The sequence below is a fragment of the Diprion similis genome, chromosome 3, assembly GCF_021155765.1.
Source record: "Diprion similis isolate iyDipSimi1 chromosome 3, iyDipSimi1.1, whole genome shotgun sequence".
Lineage (NCBI taxonomy): Eukaryota > Metazoa > Arthropoda > Insecta > Hymenoptera > Diprionidae > Diprion > Diprion similis.
In genome coordinates this window covers 14,679,900-14,700,970 of record NC_060107.1, presented here as the reverse complement: position 1 = coordinate 14,700,970, position 21,071 = coordinate 14,679,900, and the positions used below count along the sequence as shown (strand labels likewise).

Sequence of the window (21,071 nt, the reverse complement as noted above, 5' to 3'; positions counted from 1 at the left end):
CCATCTTTAAAAAGTAAAAACCAATTCCTGGAGTTGAGTGTCAATTTCGTGATACATAGTCACAGTCACCCAGAAATTTCGCCTGTCAATTGTTATTAAAAAAAATTAAGAAAGTGCCAAGTCCTATACGCCTTAAAGTGTGCACAAGTGATGGCTTCACAGATAGAAATGTTGTACTGAATTGTCACTATTCGGAATCTTAATTCCAATAACTCAAGTTCCATAATCTCCCAGGTTTCTCCTCGGGTATTAAATCGGAGATTAAAAAGGGCAGAGGATCAACCGAGGTTGAGGTATATCGGAGAGATATCGCCCTGAAGACACGCAAGAACGTAAGTACTTAGTCACGCGATAGGGTCGGTCGTGGCAGGCAGCGCAGCTCAACAAATCGGTGCTTAAAATGCACATACACAAAGCAGTGTTCTGTAACAAATTGTTTTCAACACGCAACAATTTTCAAACTTCACCGACTTGTTTCTTTGTCAATAAAAAATCAAAATACCAGAATATTTCAATAACGATATCTGCTTCATTTTTGGAAAACAATTGACAGTAATATACTTCACATTTTACAACGATTCGAAATATTACAGCGAATAATAATTTCACTGAAATATTCCAGATTTCCATACAATAAAGACGTCAAGATATAATACTGAGAAAAAAAAAAAAAATTTGGGCACAAAAGCAGAGATAAAAAAAAAAAAAAAAAAAAAAAAAAAAAAAAAAAAAAAAAAAAAAAAAAAAAAAAAAAAAAAAAAAATTCTCGATCGAGAAGTTATTCAGGCGAATAATTCAGTTCATAAAACTTTATGAAAAGGTCGAGATAACCTTAGATTTTTATGAAAATTTTGAAAACAAGTTACCGTTGTAAATAGAGAATCTGACGAAGAATAACCAAAACGTCCAACGTGAGGAAACGGATAAACGTTTCTCAAAAAATAAGCTTCATCGCTGAAGACGAAAGTCACGCACCATAACCACAACCCGTGTAAAGCCGGCGTAACACTAAGGGGTGGTCCGTTTGTGATTTAACCTTACTAAGGGGGATTCATTCGACTAGCAGCGTGAAAGCCAGCCGCGCGTCGACTGAGGCTGGTTTCCGAATCCGCGAGCGTCGCGACGTTCGACAAACTCACCCCCTTTCTCCCACCCCCGGAAAAACCGCCCTCCACCCTCTCTCCGTCGTCCTTTTCCTCTGCAGCGCCGACTCCACCTCCTTTTCTTCTTCGTCTTCGCCATATCGTCGTGCAAAAGCCGCGATGGGTAGAAGGGGTGTCTGCTCTAGGAATTAAACTCCATCGGGATACATGACAGGAAGAATCTCGTATTCCTTTCGTGCTTACGTTGAAAGTTTTCTCCTCGCTGTTCCAGTCGGTATTATCAATTTAGTGATTCTCTAGATAGATCTCGAGTTTTTAAACATTGAAATGGCATTTTTTTCTAATATTTGTGAGCCCATTTTAACCCTTGCGATTTTTAAAGAGGTTCGCAGAATTCTGGGGATTTTTAATAATTTGTAGTGATTTTTCCGATCGTTTGAGATTCTCTAGGGATATCTAGAGATTTTCTATTGCCGATTTGTTTTCCGGAATCAACTCGGTAGGAGATAACCAAAGCGTAACGATTTTCCGTCAGATCCGTCGACGAAATTTTAATAATATCCCGAAAAGTTTGATTATAGTTTTCATTACCGACCGTCGGTAATAGGGTTTTATAGTTGGAGAATTAACATGAGTGCAAGAAAGAGCTTTTAAATAACTGATAAATATTTATAACAAATAAATGACTGTATTTTTTTTTCATATCATTGTAATGTGAATTTGTCTTCGCAATCTAACTACTGTGTAGATTGTTCGTCAATTTTTTAAGCGAAGACTGATGATTTCTGAGTTTGTAATATCTACAGATTTATAGAGATTTTTGAATATTGATAGAGCGATATGTCTTACTCGACAATTGGTAACACTGCTGCTCTTCAGCCAGTAGTAAAAACTAAACTTTCATGATCAGTCGATGATTCGCCCTTCGATTGTCAAATCATTGATAAAATGTAGAATGTCTCTGTTTTATCGATAAGTTGTAGGAAATCGTATTTGATAAGACTCTTCCCATCTCCTTGGCGATCAATTCTCTTATCACAACTTTAAAAAATGATGGGTTTTACGATCGCTGATCTTTAACAACCGGAAGAGGTAAAAAATTTCATGGAACCACTCGACTATTCTGCTGACTGCTTAGAAGTTATCTGGAACTACTTTACAGCCAACAGTGCCAGTTGTCTTACCAAACCAACGATGATGTACTTATCGATCGTGGAAGGAGAAGGCACAAGAAAATTGCCGTTTCAAATAATCGGTGATGAGTGATGATGATCTTTCGTTGACGATTCACAGCTAACAATGAGTTGTCCAATGATGAAAACCTATCTGTAGAAAAAGAGAGTTGATCTTCGCGTCGCAATCCATAAGTAAAATAGTGAAAATGTTCCCCAATGGCGGTCGTCAACGGAATTTCGTATATACATGATGCAGACCGTTTGGAATCTTGAAGAAAGGTGCAAGTTTCAAGGATGAATGTTTATAGGTATAACGTCACTGCCGCTGTCTTTGTCTCATATGCTTCTGACTCACAAAAGATATCGGAGATACCGTATTCTATACTTCATACCCTCTAGTATTTGATTCGATGCGAAATTTAAACCGATCTCTTTCACATGACGTGGAACGTTGTGACAAAGCCTACATGAGTAACCCTTTCTCCATATATGATACAAGCTTCGTTAGTATATTATTGAAACAAAGTTGGTGACTAGGTTAAAAAACACATTACCACAGTTTTCGTGATATTTAAACATTTTTCTAATATTGTTCAAGAGAATAGACTAGATCAAGTGTCAACTTCAAGAGAGAACTTTTGAGAACAAATAGCGATGAGCGAGCAACCAGGACGAGTCAGTCAGCAAGGCTGTTTGGAGAGCTGAATGGACCACAAAAGATGGTTAGCAGTTGATGCCAGAAATGAGAAAGAGTGAGGGTGACTGGTGGTAAAATGGAGGCGAGGTTTGGTTCACGAAGAAGGGTCGAACGGATGGGCGTTGATTGAAGACCAATCGGACAGGAAGTGGATACCACTTCGCAGTGTCTTGCCCCACCCTTCATTCCCCGAGATGAAGGTCGTTGCGAGGGGCACGAAGAAGGAAAGATAGGGGAAAACACCACCGTTTTCTTTTCTCTCTCCCTCTCTCACCCCTCTCTGTCTCTCTCGAACCGCGCGCGTGTCGGTGTCGGTGTCGGTGACCTCTCTACGGGGTTGGTTAGGATGGAGGTTAGGTTAGCTTTAGTATTTGGTCACGGAAGGAGAGAATTCGATGCCGACCGATAAATCAGCAGTACGATTAGTCGAGTTGCAGGTTTTTTTCCTTCTGTCGATAATCTAATTAAACATTTCGAAAATTTTCTTCCGACATAAAATAAGAGGGTGAAAAATTTTCATCCGCGTCAAAATCCGAGCAGAACATTTGAGTAAACACTTATTGCTCAATAGCAATGAAACAAAGACTCAGAGAAGCAGTGTCTGTAATATATTGTTATAAAGTAAATTCTGCGGTAAACTCAATTCCGCACAGAAGGTTAACGAGCATAAATTAAAAGATGAAAGTCGCAAGAAAATCAGCTTGGTTATCGCAAAGTAGCATAGTTTTTTCACGTCTGATACCTTCTACCGAATGAACAAAGAGTCGCACTTCAAACAAGCTCATCAAGCTCATCCCTCTAGCACCGCAAATTGTAGATTCTATTCTAAACCATCTCAATGTCAGCCAAGGGTCAAGCATTAAAGCACATATTTGTGAAATGAACTGAACGATCGATGATAGGCTTTAAGGATACGTCCTGGTACCAAGGAGGGTAGTTCGATAGCTAAAAGAGCTATTTATAAATCTGGCTCAGAATTTAATCGGCTAATAGGAATTGATGAAACCCGTTCATGCGAAAAGGGTCAAGGGTAGTGGCTCGAAAAGAAGGTTCGAAGGTCCGGCTACCTGATGATTAATTCTGTCTGAACCCTGCAAAGAACCTTCTGATAGTCTACTCCATTTTTTGCTCTAGAGTCCTTACGCTCCAGAGTTAGTAGATCCTGCTCCTCCTCCTTCACCTCCCTGAAAGTTGATGTGTCTGCACGCGTCTGCGCCCATCGATGTATCTTGCACCTCTTCGTTGGGTTTGTTACCCGGACGTCGACCGTCTGTGATCCGAAGCTGCAGGCGTGCGCGGCCCTTGTGGGGCAAGGACCTTCGCATCCTTGGCCTCGAGCCTCGACAGGACCACCGCCGCCCGCCGCGACACCGTAACTATATTTACTGCACGACGTATCCTTAGAGCCAATGACCTTCGCTCCCTCCCAGGTGACATTGCATTCACCAAGGTACCGATGGCACAGGATGTGACAAGATTTAGTAAGCATCGAAATTCCGGAACTTTATTATGAATCATCAAACGGTTCTAAATCGAAAGTCACCGGTGGATCCCAATCGTTATACCAGTCAGATCTGTTTTTTTGTTTTATCAAATTTCTATTCTCGATTTCACTCAAGGATTTCACTATTTATCAAGGATTCCATCGGTATTTTCGAAACTAGGATCGTGTTTCGAGTTGCGGTTTTCAATAATCCATTTGTGTGTACATCGTAAATATCAGAAATGAGTAGATAGATCGATTAAAAGAACACGACTCAAGTTAACGGATACCGATCGAGGAGACTCAGTCGATAACTCGACGCCTAACCTAATACTACCGAATTTCCATTATCCAGTATCTATAATTCTTTTTCTATTTTCAAATGCTTATAAGAAGCAAACCCAGGACGGTTTTACATACAACAACAATTACAACGACAACAAAAAAGAAAGAAATGTTTACACGTATTACACGGAGTAGATGTGTGAAAGGTTGGAATTGTACAAGGTAAACGAGCGATTAGAATAACGCCGTTTTGAAGATACTAGACATCGACGACTTGCGGAGGACGTGACGCCTCTGCAATATGTATGCAAGCGTGTGTAAACGATCCATGAGGATCCGTGAGGAATCCGTTTTCTAACTGAGAATAGGTATCTCGGCTTCAGCGCGTTCACCTGGCTGACTGACTAGTATGTCGTCCCTCCCTGTCCAGATGGGATACCGTTGTCCGACGACGGCGACGACAACGTGCACCGAGTTGCTTGCGACTACGGTAAACGTCGACCTGAATATGTAAGACGCAAGTTCGCTCGCAACGTTTTTATTCTGGCTTTTTTATTAAACTAGACACCTTGCTTTTCCGTATGATATAGATATATATGAATAAAACCGCAAGTCAGTTCGAAAAATAAGAGTTTCTTTTTCAGACGATAACTCCAGAATGAAAGAACCGATTTGGATCAAATTTGGCACACTGACTCAGCTTCATTCGCGCCTGAAGTGTTGAAATTTTGAGTAAAATCGGTCAAGCAGTTTCCGAGTTATTTCAGAAAGTGAGAATCTTTTGTCTAAGATTTTTATTTTCACAAATACTAGAAAATTTTAGGATTTGTTCTTTGATGTTTATCGTTTAACAACTTTTAGTAATATGTACATAAAAACAGCGACTACGGATGATGAAATTCATGATGTAATGATGTGCTACACCTGAATTTTCTTGGATAGGCTGCACATGACATATAAAAAGAAGAAGAAGACCTCAAGGTCTACCAATATGCACAGCTATATATATATATATATATAAGTGCGCGGTGACAAAATGTGATTATAGAAAATGAGATTACATTGGGATTCAGGTATATATAATTTTAGCGCTACGTCAAACTCATCCCTTCAGCAGGAAGTTCAAGGTTTCTTCGATTTCGACTAAATTTCAAAAATTATCATCACTATATGTATACGTCTATTACGCAATTTATTATTACGACGTACGTAGAAAATAGGTGTGTCGTCTTCGTCATTGTGCGGTAAGCGTGAAAAAAATTTATGATCAGCTGTGTAAACAGTCGAATCCGAGAAGCAATGTAACGGTGGAATTTAATTTAAGCATAAGAATACACGAAAAACATGTCTTGTTATTTCAAGCGACAAAATTGCTATTTTTTGTTCTCTTTTAAAAATTTTAGGACTCCATGTGATGGGTAGAAAAAAAATGTATTCTTATCGTCCACCTTTTTATTTTCTTAAGGCAAACCAAATTTTGTATGAATGTTTTTCTTTTCACAAACTTTGTTTGTATACATATATATGTAAAGCATATGTAGACCATGTTTTCCAGTCACAGCTTTTGCATTTCTTTTTTGTCGCTGATGCGTAATAGCAACAGCAATTGTACAAGAATCAGTCTCGTCACGGAATAGCGGGCATCACTGACGATGGACTCGAATGACATTAGCCGTTATTACATTGTCTTGGTTTGTTTTCTCGTCAATTGCCATCGGTGAAGTAACTGTACATTTTCACTCTTACCCGCGTGCGCTTTGTGTTCCAACATATGTTATGCCTAATTACCGAACCCATTGCAGGAATGCGTGACGTCAAAATTGACTAGGTATGTATCGTAACGATACTACATTACTAAACGTAAAAGTTACTTCAATTTGGACAAGAAAAAAAAAATATATATATATTCGGAAGAGAATATAAACATAGGAATCAAATGTCATTATTACACTCACGCTCCATCAGACACGCTGCTCTCAAAAAACATATATTATACATGAAAAAATTGATGTAACAATTGTTTTACCTTCTATTTTCGATCGTTTTCTACATATGTACATACTACGGTTATAAGCTCGATTTCATTACTTGTAAATATGAAGAAAAAATATTGTTTTTATTTACCGGGACAAACTTATTCTCAGTCTATTTATACATAATTCTGAACCCAGTTAATGGATTGCAGAGGCACGATAAACAGCAGCAGCGGTAATTTTAAATCCCGAGGAAAGAAGAGAAGAGAAGAGCAAAGCGTAGGTGAGCATACACACCTAGAAATGGAATACAATAGATGCATTGTCCACAGGCCTGCCTGACAACGGTTAAACCACACGAACGTCAGCATTCATTGTCAATAGTTCCATGCATCAGTCTATTCGTCGCTGCTGCAGCTCGATTCTACTCGATTCACAAGTTTGAAGTTCGCAACGTTATCGTAACAAAACATTGAGGGAATGATTTTGTGCGAATTAAGATTTCGAAATAAGAGTGTGATTTGTTTTGTTACGGTTTACTGAAATTTCAAAAATTCTAAAATCGCGAAATAACGGTTTTTCCTCAGTACGAATCGTTACTAACTTCAATGTGATGACACTCGATTCCTCATACAATATGTGTCTCGACTGTATTAAATTCGTTTTGCGATTACTACAAGGCCGATGATGTTACAAGAAAATCTCATGACGCTGCATAATTCTTCTACTCCCCTCTAATTATCGACATTCTTTTCCGACGTGCACAGAGAGGCAGAATTTTTCAACTTTACCAACCATACCGATGAAATATGTCGAAAGAAGTGTTTCTTCGATACGACAAAAGCAGTGTGAAAAATTTGCGTCATGAAATGGATCCAAATTTATTTAAATTGGCAAAACATTTCTTTGACCATATTATTTTAATGCCCATCACATTTGCTTTGTTGAATAAATTTTGTTATTTTATCTTTCTACATGATGCAGTAAAACAATAGTTTATAAAAAAACCTAACTTTGGCTAATTATAGCTTGTATTTAAGCAATTTGATTAGTGGTCGAGGAGGTGAATCCCTACGGATCGATGGAACCAGAGTAGCAGGTGTTTGCCGTCAAAATCGACCGTTTCACTCGCGATACGCATTCTCTAATATTCAATTCCACTTTTTTTATGGCACGTTTCTGCGAAAATATTCGACGTCAACTCGAGTCTAACCCCCTCCCCTCCCCCCTGCACCGTTGAATTTTTTTTTTTTTTCATCTAATATTCATAGATTGCGTCTACTCGCACGCACGTTTCCTTCAAACAAACCTTCCTCTCTCTCGGTCTTTTTCTGACAGTGACTAAGAAAACCGGTTATCACTCGTTATCAGCAGAAGTCGGCTGCTACGGTGGCACGACGATCTCTACTCGTGAACGACGCAAAGTATCCGCAATGAGAAAGAACAGGCTAAGACCAAGTTCCGTTTTTTTGTCGTCAGACTATTATTACACTCGTTATATACACTGATTCAATTGGTTTGTATTATTTTTATTATTATTGTAATTTTTTTATTTTTTTTTATTATTATTAATAATGCGATGTAGATGATATTGGATATCTCAGTGGTCAGTAAAAACATGATATTTAATTACCATAATCTTCGGTATAAGTTAATTGGCGTTGTGATGAATATCACATCTATAATATCAATTATCTTAACTTTCATTCGAATTTTCGAAAACTCAAGATCGTTATCAAGTTATTACTTACTGACCATTTGACGATTATAGTCTCTTATTGTTATAGCGAAATAGTGCGAAACGTAAGAAGTAAACGATCATATTTATCATTAGTACTGTGTACATGTACGGAATAGACTAAACATTTCCCAACTTCGATATTATAATTCTAATGCTAATGCAATGTTTTTTCTTTCGATGATAGTTTCCAATGCAATTGGATCACTCGTTATTTTTTTTCCTCTTGTTGGCATTAGGTAAAGAAATATTATTCATGTGTACCAACTTGATGGTTGAAAAGCATTGATGCGATGTTTTTCTTGACGAACAAATGCGATGTTACCGATTTGAAAGTGACTTTTATTGATCTCACAGATCAAGAATAATGAAAATCACTTTCAAGCGCATCTAGTGACACAAACTAGGTTCATCATCGGCATGCTATTAACTCGTCGAGTGCCACGGTATTTAACCTGCGTAACCTTGAATTGCGACGAATTTGAAATTAGTAACGTTATCGTAACGAAACATTGGCGAAAAAATCACTATTTTCTTAACCCCTTCGTCGCCATTGTGCGTCAACCTTCATTTCCGTATTTAACTTGCTCTGATTTGAAATCCGAGCCTCACTCGGGGATTTTTGGGCTCGCCGAATCCGAATTTGAAGTCGAAATTTGGAAATTCAATATGGCGGACAAAAATGAAAAATTTTACTCGATTTAGATGGAAATTTTCGACCGCCATATTAGATTTGCCAGTTCGAATTTTCAAAAATTTTGATTTCAGATTCGTAGTCAGCAACCTAAATAACCCACAGTTACAAAGATTTATCGTAATCAAACCGTTTTTCGCATTTTCGTCCGCCATATTGAATTTTTCGACATCAAGTTCAGATTCGTAATCAACAACCTCAGAAACCTTAGAGTACAAGTTTTAAGGATAAAAAATTTTCCTGCTATTTCGAACACTTTTTATCGAATTCTCTCTACCAACGAAGGGGTTAATTTTACAATAATTTTGAAAGAACTAAAGTTTCGAAATATGAGTGTGTTTTGTTTTATTAAGGTCTACTGAGTTTCAGACAATTCCAATATCGCGAAATAACGGCTTTTCCTCAGTACGAATCGTAACGATAACGTTACCAACTTCAATATGACGAATTTCACATGTGTCGCTGCGTCAACTGGCCAGCTTTGGAGGCACGCGGATAAAACCGAGACCACCCACGAGTCGGTGATCCGAAAATTAGATTTTAATCTAAAGAAGAAGGCGGAAAGAATGTGCGACTTTTTTAGTCCGTTTGACGAACTTAGGACAAGGAAAATCGGTCGTCGGCGTGTTGATTAAGATCGCTCGATCGAGTCGCATGCGTCTGTAATTTTTTTTAATATTCCGAAAGCCTCACACGTTCCTGTTTGATCATTGGTGACGAATAAGTTGCGAAATCAAGTTTGACGAACGGAATTATTTGCATACGTAACTACTTGTATGGGATTATTTGATGCTTTCGTACGTTGTGGCTTTAATGAATTCCTAAATCTGGAGAGTCTAACCTCTCTATCATTAAACAGTCGATTTCGACCTCTGATATATCTCTTCGATAAAGTAGGTAACGATTTCTCACTAGATTCTGAATCATAACAAGTTTTCAAGTATACCGTTTCTCTTCGAACATAAAACATATAATATCACTTTAAAGGTATGTTTATTTAGCAAACCAGGACTTTAAAAAACAATTCTTTGGTGAGACCGAGTGGTAAGAACCCGAATTTGGATCAGGCTGAAATTTGCAACGTTGATGTAATGATGCATCTTTGGAACGAGTCGTTATTTTGTATCCTTAGGATTAATTGAAATTTATTAAACTGTTTGTACAGCATCAACAAACTCAGATTTCGTAAATTCAACTTTTTCCCGGTCTTCTAAGGGTGCAAAATACCAATTTTTGTTTCAACGCTTCTGATAAATTATCGTTACTAACTTCAGCCCCGTGAATTCGTACATTCTTTCCATCTTATAAGTCTCGCGTCCTGATCTGAAATTCATTATACATGTTAAGAAAACTCCGTACAACCTTGATACACTAAGGTATGAATTTTTTTTCCGTTGTGATCGATTTCGCGACCGAGTTACCTGGAAGAACGCTGCGCAGATCGTGCGTGTCACCAGCTGTGCGGTGAGCATGAAGGACGAGGTTTAGGCTGGTTTAGGTTAGGTTGCTACATGTTAGGTTAGGTTAGGTTAGGTTAGGTTAGGTGAGGCCAACGTCGCGTTTGGGGGTCGTGAGGTCAGAATGTGTGCATATCGAAGCGCCGAGGGAGGGAGAAACTGACAAGCGATACTTACCTCGTTGAAGGCCATCTTCTTGGCTACGCTACCGGATTCCCAATTCCTCCCGGCGCCTCCTCGACCCCCGCCTTCCGGAGCCCAGCGCCTGTTGTATCCGGGACTTCGTCAACTCCAGCAGCTGATGTCACTTGATCACGAACGAAAATCGGGCATCTGAAGCCGCAGCAACCGCCTGATCGACGACTCGGCTGCACCACCAGCGATATGCTTTTACGACCTTGTCCGTCACACATACGTCTCCCAGCGAACGCGCGGTTATCGTCCCAAAACGACGGACGCTGTTTCACGTTATTAACATTCTGACCAATCGTTAAATCGGGCGGCACCAAATCCTCGATCAAAACTAGCCAACATTCCTCAGGTGGGACGGACCAGCCTCAGCCGGTGTAAAATCGACGAAGGCAATAAAGAAACAGAAAGAGGTAGAAAAACAAAAGTAAAAGAAATAAAAATAAAAACAAAAATAAAAACAAAACAAAAGAAAAAGAAAAGAAAACAACACCGACAACAAATGCCTCCTCACTACCTGCCCATCACTCACGTCCTCGCCGTTTTACTTTAACCAATTAGTCGGCACACTATTCTTAAAGATCACCTCTAATCACTGCTCCTTCAGACCCGTCCTTATCGCCACTTTTTTTTTATTCATATATTTATATCCGCAGCAGCAGCAGCAGCAGCAGCAGATATCCGCAAACAGAGGAGCGCCATCTCGGTTTCTCGGTGTCACGAAACGACCTGCGCGCGTCGTCGTCACAGCTGCTTTTCTCACTTCTTGCCCGCGGCCGCCATTTTCTACCGCAACTTATCAACGTCCCCATCGTGGCATCGGCGGCGGTAGCTTACAGCCAACGAAACTCACACCGAGGATAAAACCGGGTAAACAACTCGCAACGCTCGCAACTACGCAGATCGTTCGTTCAGCGCTGCAGTCGGTTTCCGTGTTAAACTTTTCTCACTCTCTCTCTCTCTCTTACGCCCAACTATCCCTTCTGCCTGGATCAATGAGTCATAGTTATTATTGTTTTCTTTTCGCAAAATTAAACTGTTCTCCCCCTCCCCCCTGAACAACGCTGGCGAGGGGGGGGGACATGTCGGCAAGAAAGCTTCGCAGGTTAATTCCATTGCCCGCCCAGCAGAGCACATCTAGTCTACGCCTGGTGGAAGAAATGCTCAGAATTTTCTAATAATTTTCAACATCAGTTAGAAAAATTCTGCATCATTTATTTCGGAAGAGTTTTGAACGTTGAGTTTGAATTATTCTAATAATATTCAAGAGATTTACAGGATTACAGGGTAGTTCTGGAAAGAACTCGTGTTATATTTTTTAAGGGGGTGTCTAGTAGAATTCGACGTTGTCGTGTATACCTCCGAATATCGAAGTCCACGTACGTCAAACGCAAAAAAGGACCCGACAACCTTATTCTATACGCAATTCTGAACAAAAAAACTTGAATTCATTTTTGTTGTACGCAGAAATAAAGGATTGTCTTGAATTCTACGAATTTACTATTGTGTTTTCGTGGAATACAAGCCATATTATTTCTTTATTTCTGCGTGTGAAGAAAATGTGTTGGAGTGTTTTGTTTTCAGTATTGTATATAGAATGGGGCTGGTGAGCCTTTTTTCGCGTTTGATATACGTGGTCTTATTTAAAGATGTATACGACAACGTCAAAATTGACTAGAGCAGCCCTGTAAGTTAGTATGTATAATAGATTTCCGAACACTATTCAAAATTTGGAAACAATATAAAGACTTTTCCATAAATCCCGTGGAAATTGTTCCCTGCAAAGAAATCAAGATATTTTTACGTAGGATTATATTATCAAGTATTAGAATTACTGAGAAAATACTGAGCAATCGTCGAAAATTTGCATTCTCAGTGAAGTCATAGATAAGTTGCTGAAAGTCTGTATAATACAATTTTTGGCGCTGGTGCAAAGAGCGTCCGTCAGCTCTTTATCAAAGTATATATATTCAATTTAATTAGCCGTAACGGAGTAATATTCATAACTATTTTTTTAACACGATTCTACATATTTCAACAGAGTCTAAATAATCTTTATATCCCTTGATGATCTGGGGTCATACGTGTAATCTGATTATCTTATACATTATAAAGTTTTCGCATGATCCGGCAACAACACAGCGAGAGCAAAAATTTCAGGGGAATGGCAACTATATACCCTTTTTTTTTTTACATATTTTGCAGAATTTTATCCGTCAAATCTCTCGGAGCATTTTACTGGTCCATCCTTTTTTTTTGTTCGATTGATTTGCCTGAGATTTCAACTTCAATTTCTGAAAATTTCAAAACTTTCGGTAAAATCACACGTAGAAAAGTACTCAAGTTACATATAAATAACCATAATAGTATGATAAAGATGATATTCAGAGTATACATCAAATTTTCCTGAATTTTTCCTATATTTCTTCACATACAGCGAGGAATATTCTTCCATCATACTCGGTCAAACGTTTCAATTTGGCTCCATCAATATGGCTGCTTCTCCCCCCCCCCCTTGCTACTTCATAGCGCTTCATATTCCGTCCAGTGATGGCAGTGAAGAGCCGCGAGAAGGAAGTGAAGGAACTCCTGGAGCTTTGAGCTTTAAGGCAGTATACACGCATATACACGAAGCTAGTAGAGCAAAATTAAGCCTGCGACGTGCGACGTTAGGAGTTTACCGCGTGTTTTCGGTACAGTTCTTCATTTCGCTTGTTGTGAGTTATAAGTGCGGGAATAGAGTGCGCATTGTGACAGGTGTTTTTTTAGCGAGGGATATTCGACAGTGAAGAGGACGACATCGTCACTCACGATATAGTTATCGGAGTATTGAGTGAACCGTGGAAGCATGGGGAGATCGAGATCGCGAAGCAAATCCCCCAGCAGTAGGAGACGACACAAAAGTAAACATTCTCGCAAACGTTCGAAGTCTCGTGAGAAGCACAGTTCGAGTAGCAAGTACGCCGAAAAGCCAAAAGAACGAAGCTCCAAGTCCAGGTATACACGCCTAATTTTGTCGAACGATATTATATGCATTTCGCATTATGCACGTACCGGATGGTCGCCATTTTGTCATTCCCTTTTGTATGGTTGGCGCAGTGATGCGTGGTCAGTTTATGCACTTTTTACAAGGCCTGAGTTTGGCCTGAAACACCAAACATTAGAGAAGGAACAAGAGAATTTATGAAACTATTACGCCTCTCTCGTTCAATCGTTTAGCAACAATTTCAGGCAACTATATGACAATTAATAAAGGCTCTTACAAACTTATCAAGCTTGCAATCGACTTCAAATATTACCCAAGTTTTTAAGTACCATAGTATAGAGATCAGTGTAGTATTCTTAAAGATTCATAATTGCTATAATCGTATCGTTTTAAATACCTTTGAGTAAAATTTATTAGATCAGCGCAAGCATCAATAGCAATATTTCAATTGTTTCTCTTGTATTTGTATTCGTCTAATTTTTTTTGACATTGTTTCAGAAAGCGGTCACATTCTGCCTCAACAAGCAGTGGTTCCGATGTGTCGGACGATGTTCACATAGTCAGTCATAAAAAGCGTTCCTACAGAGACAGGGATCGCAAAATGGACGAGGTTGAACGTCTCGCTGAAATGGAAAGACAAAGGTGAAAATTGTAGATGCTTGATTTCTTCCAAATTTATCATGTTCCCTAATCGTACGAACATCTGCCCCTGGCGTTTCCTACTTTTCATTATTTCCATTTTACATTTTGCATAAAAAATGAACAACAATTTTATAATAAACCCTAACGTTGCTGCACTGAAAAATAGGTTGAATCGTCTTAACTGACTACACGGAGAAACCAAAACAAAACACTGTGCGTTCGTAAAAAACATCGTCAGAGGGCAGGCACCACGCACATATTACTAAGGATGTCTCCTTAAGCAAGATTCTTGCCATATTGTGTTTCTCCTTGTCTATGACGCAACAGGATTGTGCCTGTCGGCATGGCATTTGTCAGTGTTGCAGGCAGGTAGGAATGAGTGCGTCGCACTCTTGAAGGCAGTTTGAGGACAGCACATATCCTGGTGTCACGCTACAACCCCTTTCTCTATGTGCGAATGGGTTTCTGCTCTGCTTTGGTTTCTCCATGTACATTATTAGCATAGACGTCGCATTTCTGGAATAATTTATTCAGTCGACATTTCTTTTGACACCAACATCAGGCTTCACAGTGGTTTTCTACTTTTTTCTTCTTCCTGTAAACTACCTAAAACTAAAGGCTTCCTTTGAATATATCCTGAAGCACACAATTTTCCTTTAAAGATCACTTATTTTTGGCAGTGTGTCGTGTTCTATTAATTTTCGTTCTTTGAATTTTCATGGTTGGTTACATCCTAATATCTGAGTCCACGAATCTGAAACGCAAAAAAGGAAATAACAGCTGCACTTTACATGCAATTCTTAATCAAAACACAACAAAACCTTTTGGTTTTATGCAAAACTATAGACATATGTTTAAATTCAGAATTGCACGTAAAGAATGTAACTGTACCCGATACCTTTTGTCCTTAATCTTCATTGTTTTTTGTTCATAATTGTGCTGAAATTCTAGAAGCCTAATACCTTCATATTTTCACACAAAATGTCCCTTATTTAACCTGAACTTACCTGGTTTGAGCGCTGTCAAGCCTGCAATGTGCATATCTTTAACTGATTTTTACTTCAAGCACTGTCTGTTGAATTGACTGCAGCAAAATATCCCTGGTTATAAAAGGATATTCCTTGTTCACATGTGAATGTCTTTGGTTAAACAGAAAATAATTTTTTTATATTATTTAAATTCGAAATAGATTTTTGTTATTTTATCAATTGAATGAACGAATGTGATGCAGTGTAAATATGTTTTTTTTGTCATTGTGTGTTTCTCAGGAAAAAGAGAGAATCGGATAAAAAGTTAATGAACAAAATCCTCGTCACGAATGCAGTTGGGTAAGATTATATATCCAAATGTCACTGTGGTGGTGGTTGAGTGGCTCACAAATTTTATCCTTTTTCTCTCTATCAAATTTTAGTTATTTTGCATGTATTATCATCATATAGAAATTATTTTGGAATATTATCGTCTATAACTTTCGTCTTCCACATTGCTATATATAGTAGTAGCACTTTCAATACAGTAATTGACATAAAGTTCAAAAACACAACTATTATACACGTATGAATGAAAGAAAAAATATGATGCGTTGCTTAATTCATCTTATTAACGCAAAATTACTATTTGTCTGTATTGAGAAATTATCATTCACTCTTTGTATCTTATATTTTTACCAGGGCTGTACAATTTATTGATTGGAGGAATTTTTTTTCTTTTTTTTTTTTTGTAACAGATCATTAAAAGTAACTGTACTTAGAAAACGTGATTATTTCTGACTAGCCTCAAAAGCCTGTATGATGAAAAGATCTTTGAATGATGTGATTTTGTTGAAAGCTGTAAAATTTTATATTAAAAATTTGCTATGGTTGGTAATATTGTGGATTTAACGTGGCTGCAAGTTGAACAAACGAGGTTGTGCCTATATGCCCATAGGCGGCAGCGAGAAGTGGAGCAAAAAATGGTGGAGGAAGAGGCAGCAAAACGGATCGAAGAACTTGTTCAAAAGCGAGTTGAGGAAGAGCTGGAAAAGCGAAAGGAGGAAATTGAAGCCGAGGTCCAACGACGTGTCGAGGAGGCCAAACGGGCTATGGAGCGCCAAATGATGGAGGAGATGGAGTGGCGCCAAGCCAAACTTAGAGAGGAGGAGAAACGGAGAGAGGTAAGACCAATCCAGAGAAACATCGGCCGGTATTAGCCCAAACGCTGTCACCTCTCATCCTTTCTTGTTCATTCATTTATTTCTCCAATCTTATTCCATGTGCGAATGACTTTGGGTCCATTTGATTTTTGAACCAGTTATATCTCACGAAATCGAATCTTGCTATGTAAATTTCATTTCCGAGAATAGTGCTTTTCTCAATCTCAAATTTGCAGCTAATAGTAATTAAACTAAATTATTTACATCAAGTTCCGTAGAAACTAAATGTTTTCAACAAAACTGTCTTACAAAAATGATCAATGATCATCATCTTACGGACAGTCGATAATTTATCGACAAAATGTTACGAATTTATTTCTACTGAGAGGTGGAAAATTGAATGGATTGCATTGATCGTTCTGGGATATGTTAGATCAGTTACGAGGTTTAGAATGTAACGTCACAGCGTTTGGGCTTGTGAAGCGGCGTGGTTTGAAATCTGGCTTGAATGTACTAGAGAGAAAAACCACGCTGCTTCAACTCTCCAACAACCACCGAGGTAGCGTTGTTAGAGAGGATTTGATTAAATAAATATGTAAAACACAGTTACATACGTAATATGGCATGTGTCAATCATTTATAAACAGTGTATTCCTACCTGTATCGTGTATATATATACATATATTTATACATAAACTACGTGTCATTGTTTCGGGATCCTTGCTGTGTTCGAGGTATGAAAAATTCTACAAAATCAACGCAGAAATCAATACAAGCGATTTTCATTTCATCTAAAAACGATTGATATGCTTTCATACATCTTCCGATACTTGAATCTTCCATCCCGTGTAATTCGATTGTTAGTTTGGATTTTTATTTTTGTTTTTCTCTCCTATAGTGAAGACTCTGTTTTTATTTGTCTTCTTTTTCAAAAACACGTTATTTAAAAAATTCAGATTTACCTGGATATTTCGCATCATTCAAATGATTGGTAATTAAAATCCGAACAAATTTCTGTTACGAAACAAAAAAATTTACTATCAGTATTTTTTAAACGAAATGTTAACTGCTTGATTCAATTCTCGTTGATATTTTGAAATTTTTCCAACTTTGTCAGTTCGGTGAAAGTTAATAAAAATTCTTCACTACGTTACATAGTTTATGTCTGCGAACAGTAAACGTCAATGTTTTCGCCTTTAATGGACTCTAAGGTCTCAGTGACTGTAATAATGTTCTTAAAGTTTGTGATTTGTTCTTGAAGAAGTAGACATACAGACGTTATTCAACGGTTTTAAATAAATAAAATAATCTGTACAAAACGATATATGGCAGTAGCGATAATATTCTTTCTTGGACAATAATACAGATTTTTCATTAGTTTACTATTTTATTTTTTATTTTTATCCTCACGTGTATCCGATACACATCTGCAGTGTCAAAACATTCGATTCTTTAGATCATCAATTTTAGGTGAAGGTAATTTTTTAAAGGAAAATATGTTATTTGGAATATGAGTAAAATGGCTGATTAAACCATTCGGCGACATTGGAGCTAGCGACAATATGTTAAGGGTGAGTGTGACCGACGGATAGTTACGTAGCAACTTTAGCCAGACCTCGCCTATTGCCCTTTCAACATATTTCTCTCCTTGAAAACGAAAAATGGTTTCAAGAACCCTTGAAAATTAATATTTAGAGAAAACAAAAAAAAACAAAAAAAAAAAAACGAAGGAGTCTCAGTTCTTTCGAAAAGCACATATTTTTTATGCTGTTATATTCGGGAAACAGATTGTTAGAATGGTTGGGATAGGCTTTAAAGGCGGGATTTAGAATCCCATAGCAACGTAGCGTGACCTAGCGATAAATAGGTCGCCTTCCTAACTGACTACCAACAGAAGATGCCGGTTTTTTACTCACTGCCCAGTGATTGTTGATGAAGAAGGCATCCCCTACGTGCTGGTGTGAGCTTCACTCAGGTATTATCCAATTTATATATTCATATAATCTATTATATATACCAATATTACTATTAAATTTATCGTTTTTCATTCAACAAACATCTCCTATTTACCTACATCTATACCGTTGTCATTACTGTACAGGAACCACAATATTTATACCCTCTCTGATTGTGTATGATGCGCATAGAACAACACTAGATTCTCATTTCACTGATTCTTGTAGGCAGATATTATACAAACAATCGGTGGCTGCAACTAGTAGGCCGAGCGGTCTTCGATGTGATCGATTATTTTCATTTTGGAAACTGAGTTACCAACCGAGTTACGTTGCATTTGTGTAATTATTATTATTATTCAGTTATTATCATTCGATATATATATATATATATTATTGTTATTATTCTATGTTTACACGAACAATTCATGATTTAGTGTGTCTTTTGTGCATGATAATAATTGATTTAATTTTAAAAAATGAAGAAAAATCTTGATTGCATTTAATTTTTTTTTTTTAATTAATCTGTTACTCATCTTTAGTTTAACTTAACTTCATGTCAATGACAAAATTCTTGATGGCATCTTGATTTGAAAATTGCAAAAAAAAATCATCTGCAGCTTTAGGAATAAAACACGTAGCGTCATAAAACCACCGATCAAAACAAAACATGATGGAAAAAAAAACACAAAACCTTACCAAAAATGTTTCACTTTCCCAATACCATTTTATACCCCCAAAAAATGAAAGGTTAACAGGGTGTATGTATTTTTTAAGCTATGATTGATGTAGCGGCATTATGATTTGAAAACATGAACGATGCAACGAGAGTAAATGAATCTTAGTATTATTTTGTTGTGTAAACGTGCGCACTTGTCGTTGTAGGAGGAAGAACGGAAAAAACGAGAGGAGCTAGAGAGGATCTTGGAGGAGAACAACAGAAAGATCGAGGAGGCCCAGAAGAAGCTGGTAAGCTTAATCATTCTTACTAACTTATCTCGATGAGATTCCAAGTATGTGAAACAGCTGAAAACAAAACGGCGTCACACTGGCTTATCGGCTGATCGTTTTAGCCTCGGCTTTAGCCAAATTATACAAATGTGAAGAGATAGAAAACTCCACTCAAGTGGGTATAGCTTCGTTTTGTTATATTGGACCGATGAAGAGTGAAACACACGTTGGAAAACAATTTTTTTTTTATTAAATACAGTGTCTGATTACTGTACGAAATCACATTTCCTACCACTAGATGGCATCAAGCGAAAGTTTGGATTCCAATATTTGTACGAGGGATTCGATGATTAGAACATCTATTTCACAATTTGTCTATTTCTGTTAAAATTTATGATGTCTACATCCGATGTACTGCGTCAGTATGTCACGCAGTCATTTATGTCGACTTTTAAATTAACTTAATTGTTCACAAAAGGCCGAGGAAAGGCTGGCAATGGTCGAGGAACAACGGCTAATGGAAGAAGAGAGACAAAAAATGCGGAAGGAACACGAAAAGCGTGTGAAAGAAGAGCAGAAGAAGATCCTGGGAAAGAATAACTCGAGGCCAAAGTTATCCTTTTCACTAAAACCAGTTACGTGAGTCTGTGTTAAAAGTGTGTAAGTGTGTGAATGCGATATGCTTTCATTGTGTAATTGTGATATACATATGTATATATATATATATATATATACACATATATATATATATACATATGTTATATATACTTGTAATTCCTGTGAGTTAGCTATATTACTCGTCGATGAGTATTGATAGACATCTTGAAACTGCTGATACTGTAGAGATTTTTCTTTCTTCGGCAAATTCATCATATTCGTGACTAATATTGCTCTTTGAAACATTTAAAAAATTCGTCTTATTTTAATGATGAAATGATGAAAATGTGAAGAGTGTTATTGGTTAAAGTTTGTACTTTTTATCTATCATCTTGTTATTTGTAACTCTTATATAAATCATCAATCATGCTGTACACATCGAATTCTGATCATTTTATTCGCTGATTAAGCCGGATATATTTCGATTGCACAATAGCAGCAGCTTCAAATATTCAATTTTCAAGATCTCTGCCATCGGCACGAAACATGTATTATTTTGTATGGAAGCGGAATATTCTTGAATTTACCAGATGTAAAGACTTACACTTGGTCATCCAATGCAAGATATTCAATGTGGTGACAAAATTCTGACCGTTGGATCAACATATTTATTTGATTTTTTTTTTTTTTCATTAATTTTTTTTTACTCGGAGAAAAATTTGATTCCAATTAAAGTGAAATGACAAATATTCTAAACATATAACTATGAGACAACTAAGAAGAATAAAATATAAAGAAATACAGTGAATTTGAGGTTATATATAATGATGATCACAACAGAAAAAAAAATTGTGAATACACATGAGCAAACAAACAACAAATCAATAAATACATAATAATTAACTGATCGAGTTGTCGATTTACTTAAATATGCAGATTTAACCGTGTTAGTGTGATTCTGAATCGTCACGGTAAAACGGACGATTGATTTATACATTGCATGAATGTCTAATTG

At 37.4% G+C, this 21,071-nt stretch overlaps 2 protein-coding genes across 3 annotated transcripts in view; one reads left to right on the top strand and one right to left on the bottom strand.

The window, feature by feature from the left end:
* LOC124404944 (serine/threonine-protein kinase 25) overlaps window positions 1-11,531 on the bottom strand; it is a 44,620-nt gene extending 33,089 nt beyond the window's left edge. The window contains exon 1 of the mRNA XM_046879487.1: window positions 10,783-11,531. Coding sequence (XP_046735443.1) covers window positions 10,783-10,797 — 15 coding nt within the window. The 5' untranslated portion in view covers window positions 10,798-11,531. The remainder of the gene's footprint in view (window positions 1-10,782) is intronic.
* Window positions 11,532-13,407: 1,876 nt separating this feature from the next.
* Window positions 13,408-20,363, top strand: LOC124404085 (UPF0430 protein CG31712-like). 2 transcript variants are annotated; one of them, XM_046877938.1, is made up of 6 exons: window positions 13,408-13,791; window positions 14,279-14,422; window positions 15,691-15,750; window positions 16,349-16,574; window positions 19,394-19,477; window positions 19,938-20,363. In XM_046877938.1, the coding sequence occupies exons 1-6, from the start codon at window positions 13,643-13,645 to the stop codon at window positions 20,100-20,102; spliced, it is 828 nt and encodes a 275-aa protein (XP_046733894.1). In that variant the 5' UTR covers window positions 13,408-13,642; the 3' UTR covers window positions 20,103-20,363. The 2 variants fall into 2 exon arrangements, with proteins under 2 accessions (XP_046733894.1, XP_046733895.1); XM_046877939.1 differs by lacking the exon at window positions 15,691-15,750 and having other exon boundaries at window positions 13,409-13,791.
* Window positions 20,364-21,071: the final 708 nt, after the last annotated feature.

What these genes read in the sequence shown, in the direction of transcription:
- LOC124404085 (XM_046877938.1), top strand. Translation starts at nt 13,643, where the DNA reads ATGGGGAGATCGAGATCGCGAAGCAAATCCCCCAGCAGTAGGAGACGA. An exon ending in GAACGAAGCTCCAAGTCCAG is followed by an intron (nt 13,792 to 14,278) that starts GTATACACGCCT and finishes ACATTGTTTCAG; the next exon opens with AAAGCGGTCACATTCTGCCT. An exon ending in GCTGAAATGGAAAGACAAAG is followed by an intron (nt 14,423 to 15,690) that starts GTGAAAATTGTA and finishes TGTGTTTCTCAG; the next exon opens with GAAAAAGAGAGAATCGGATA.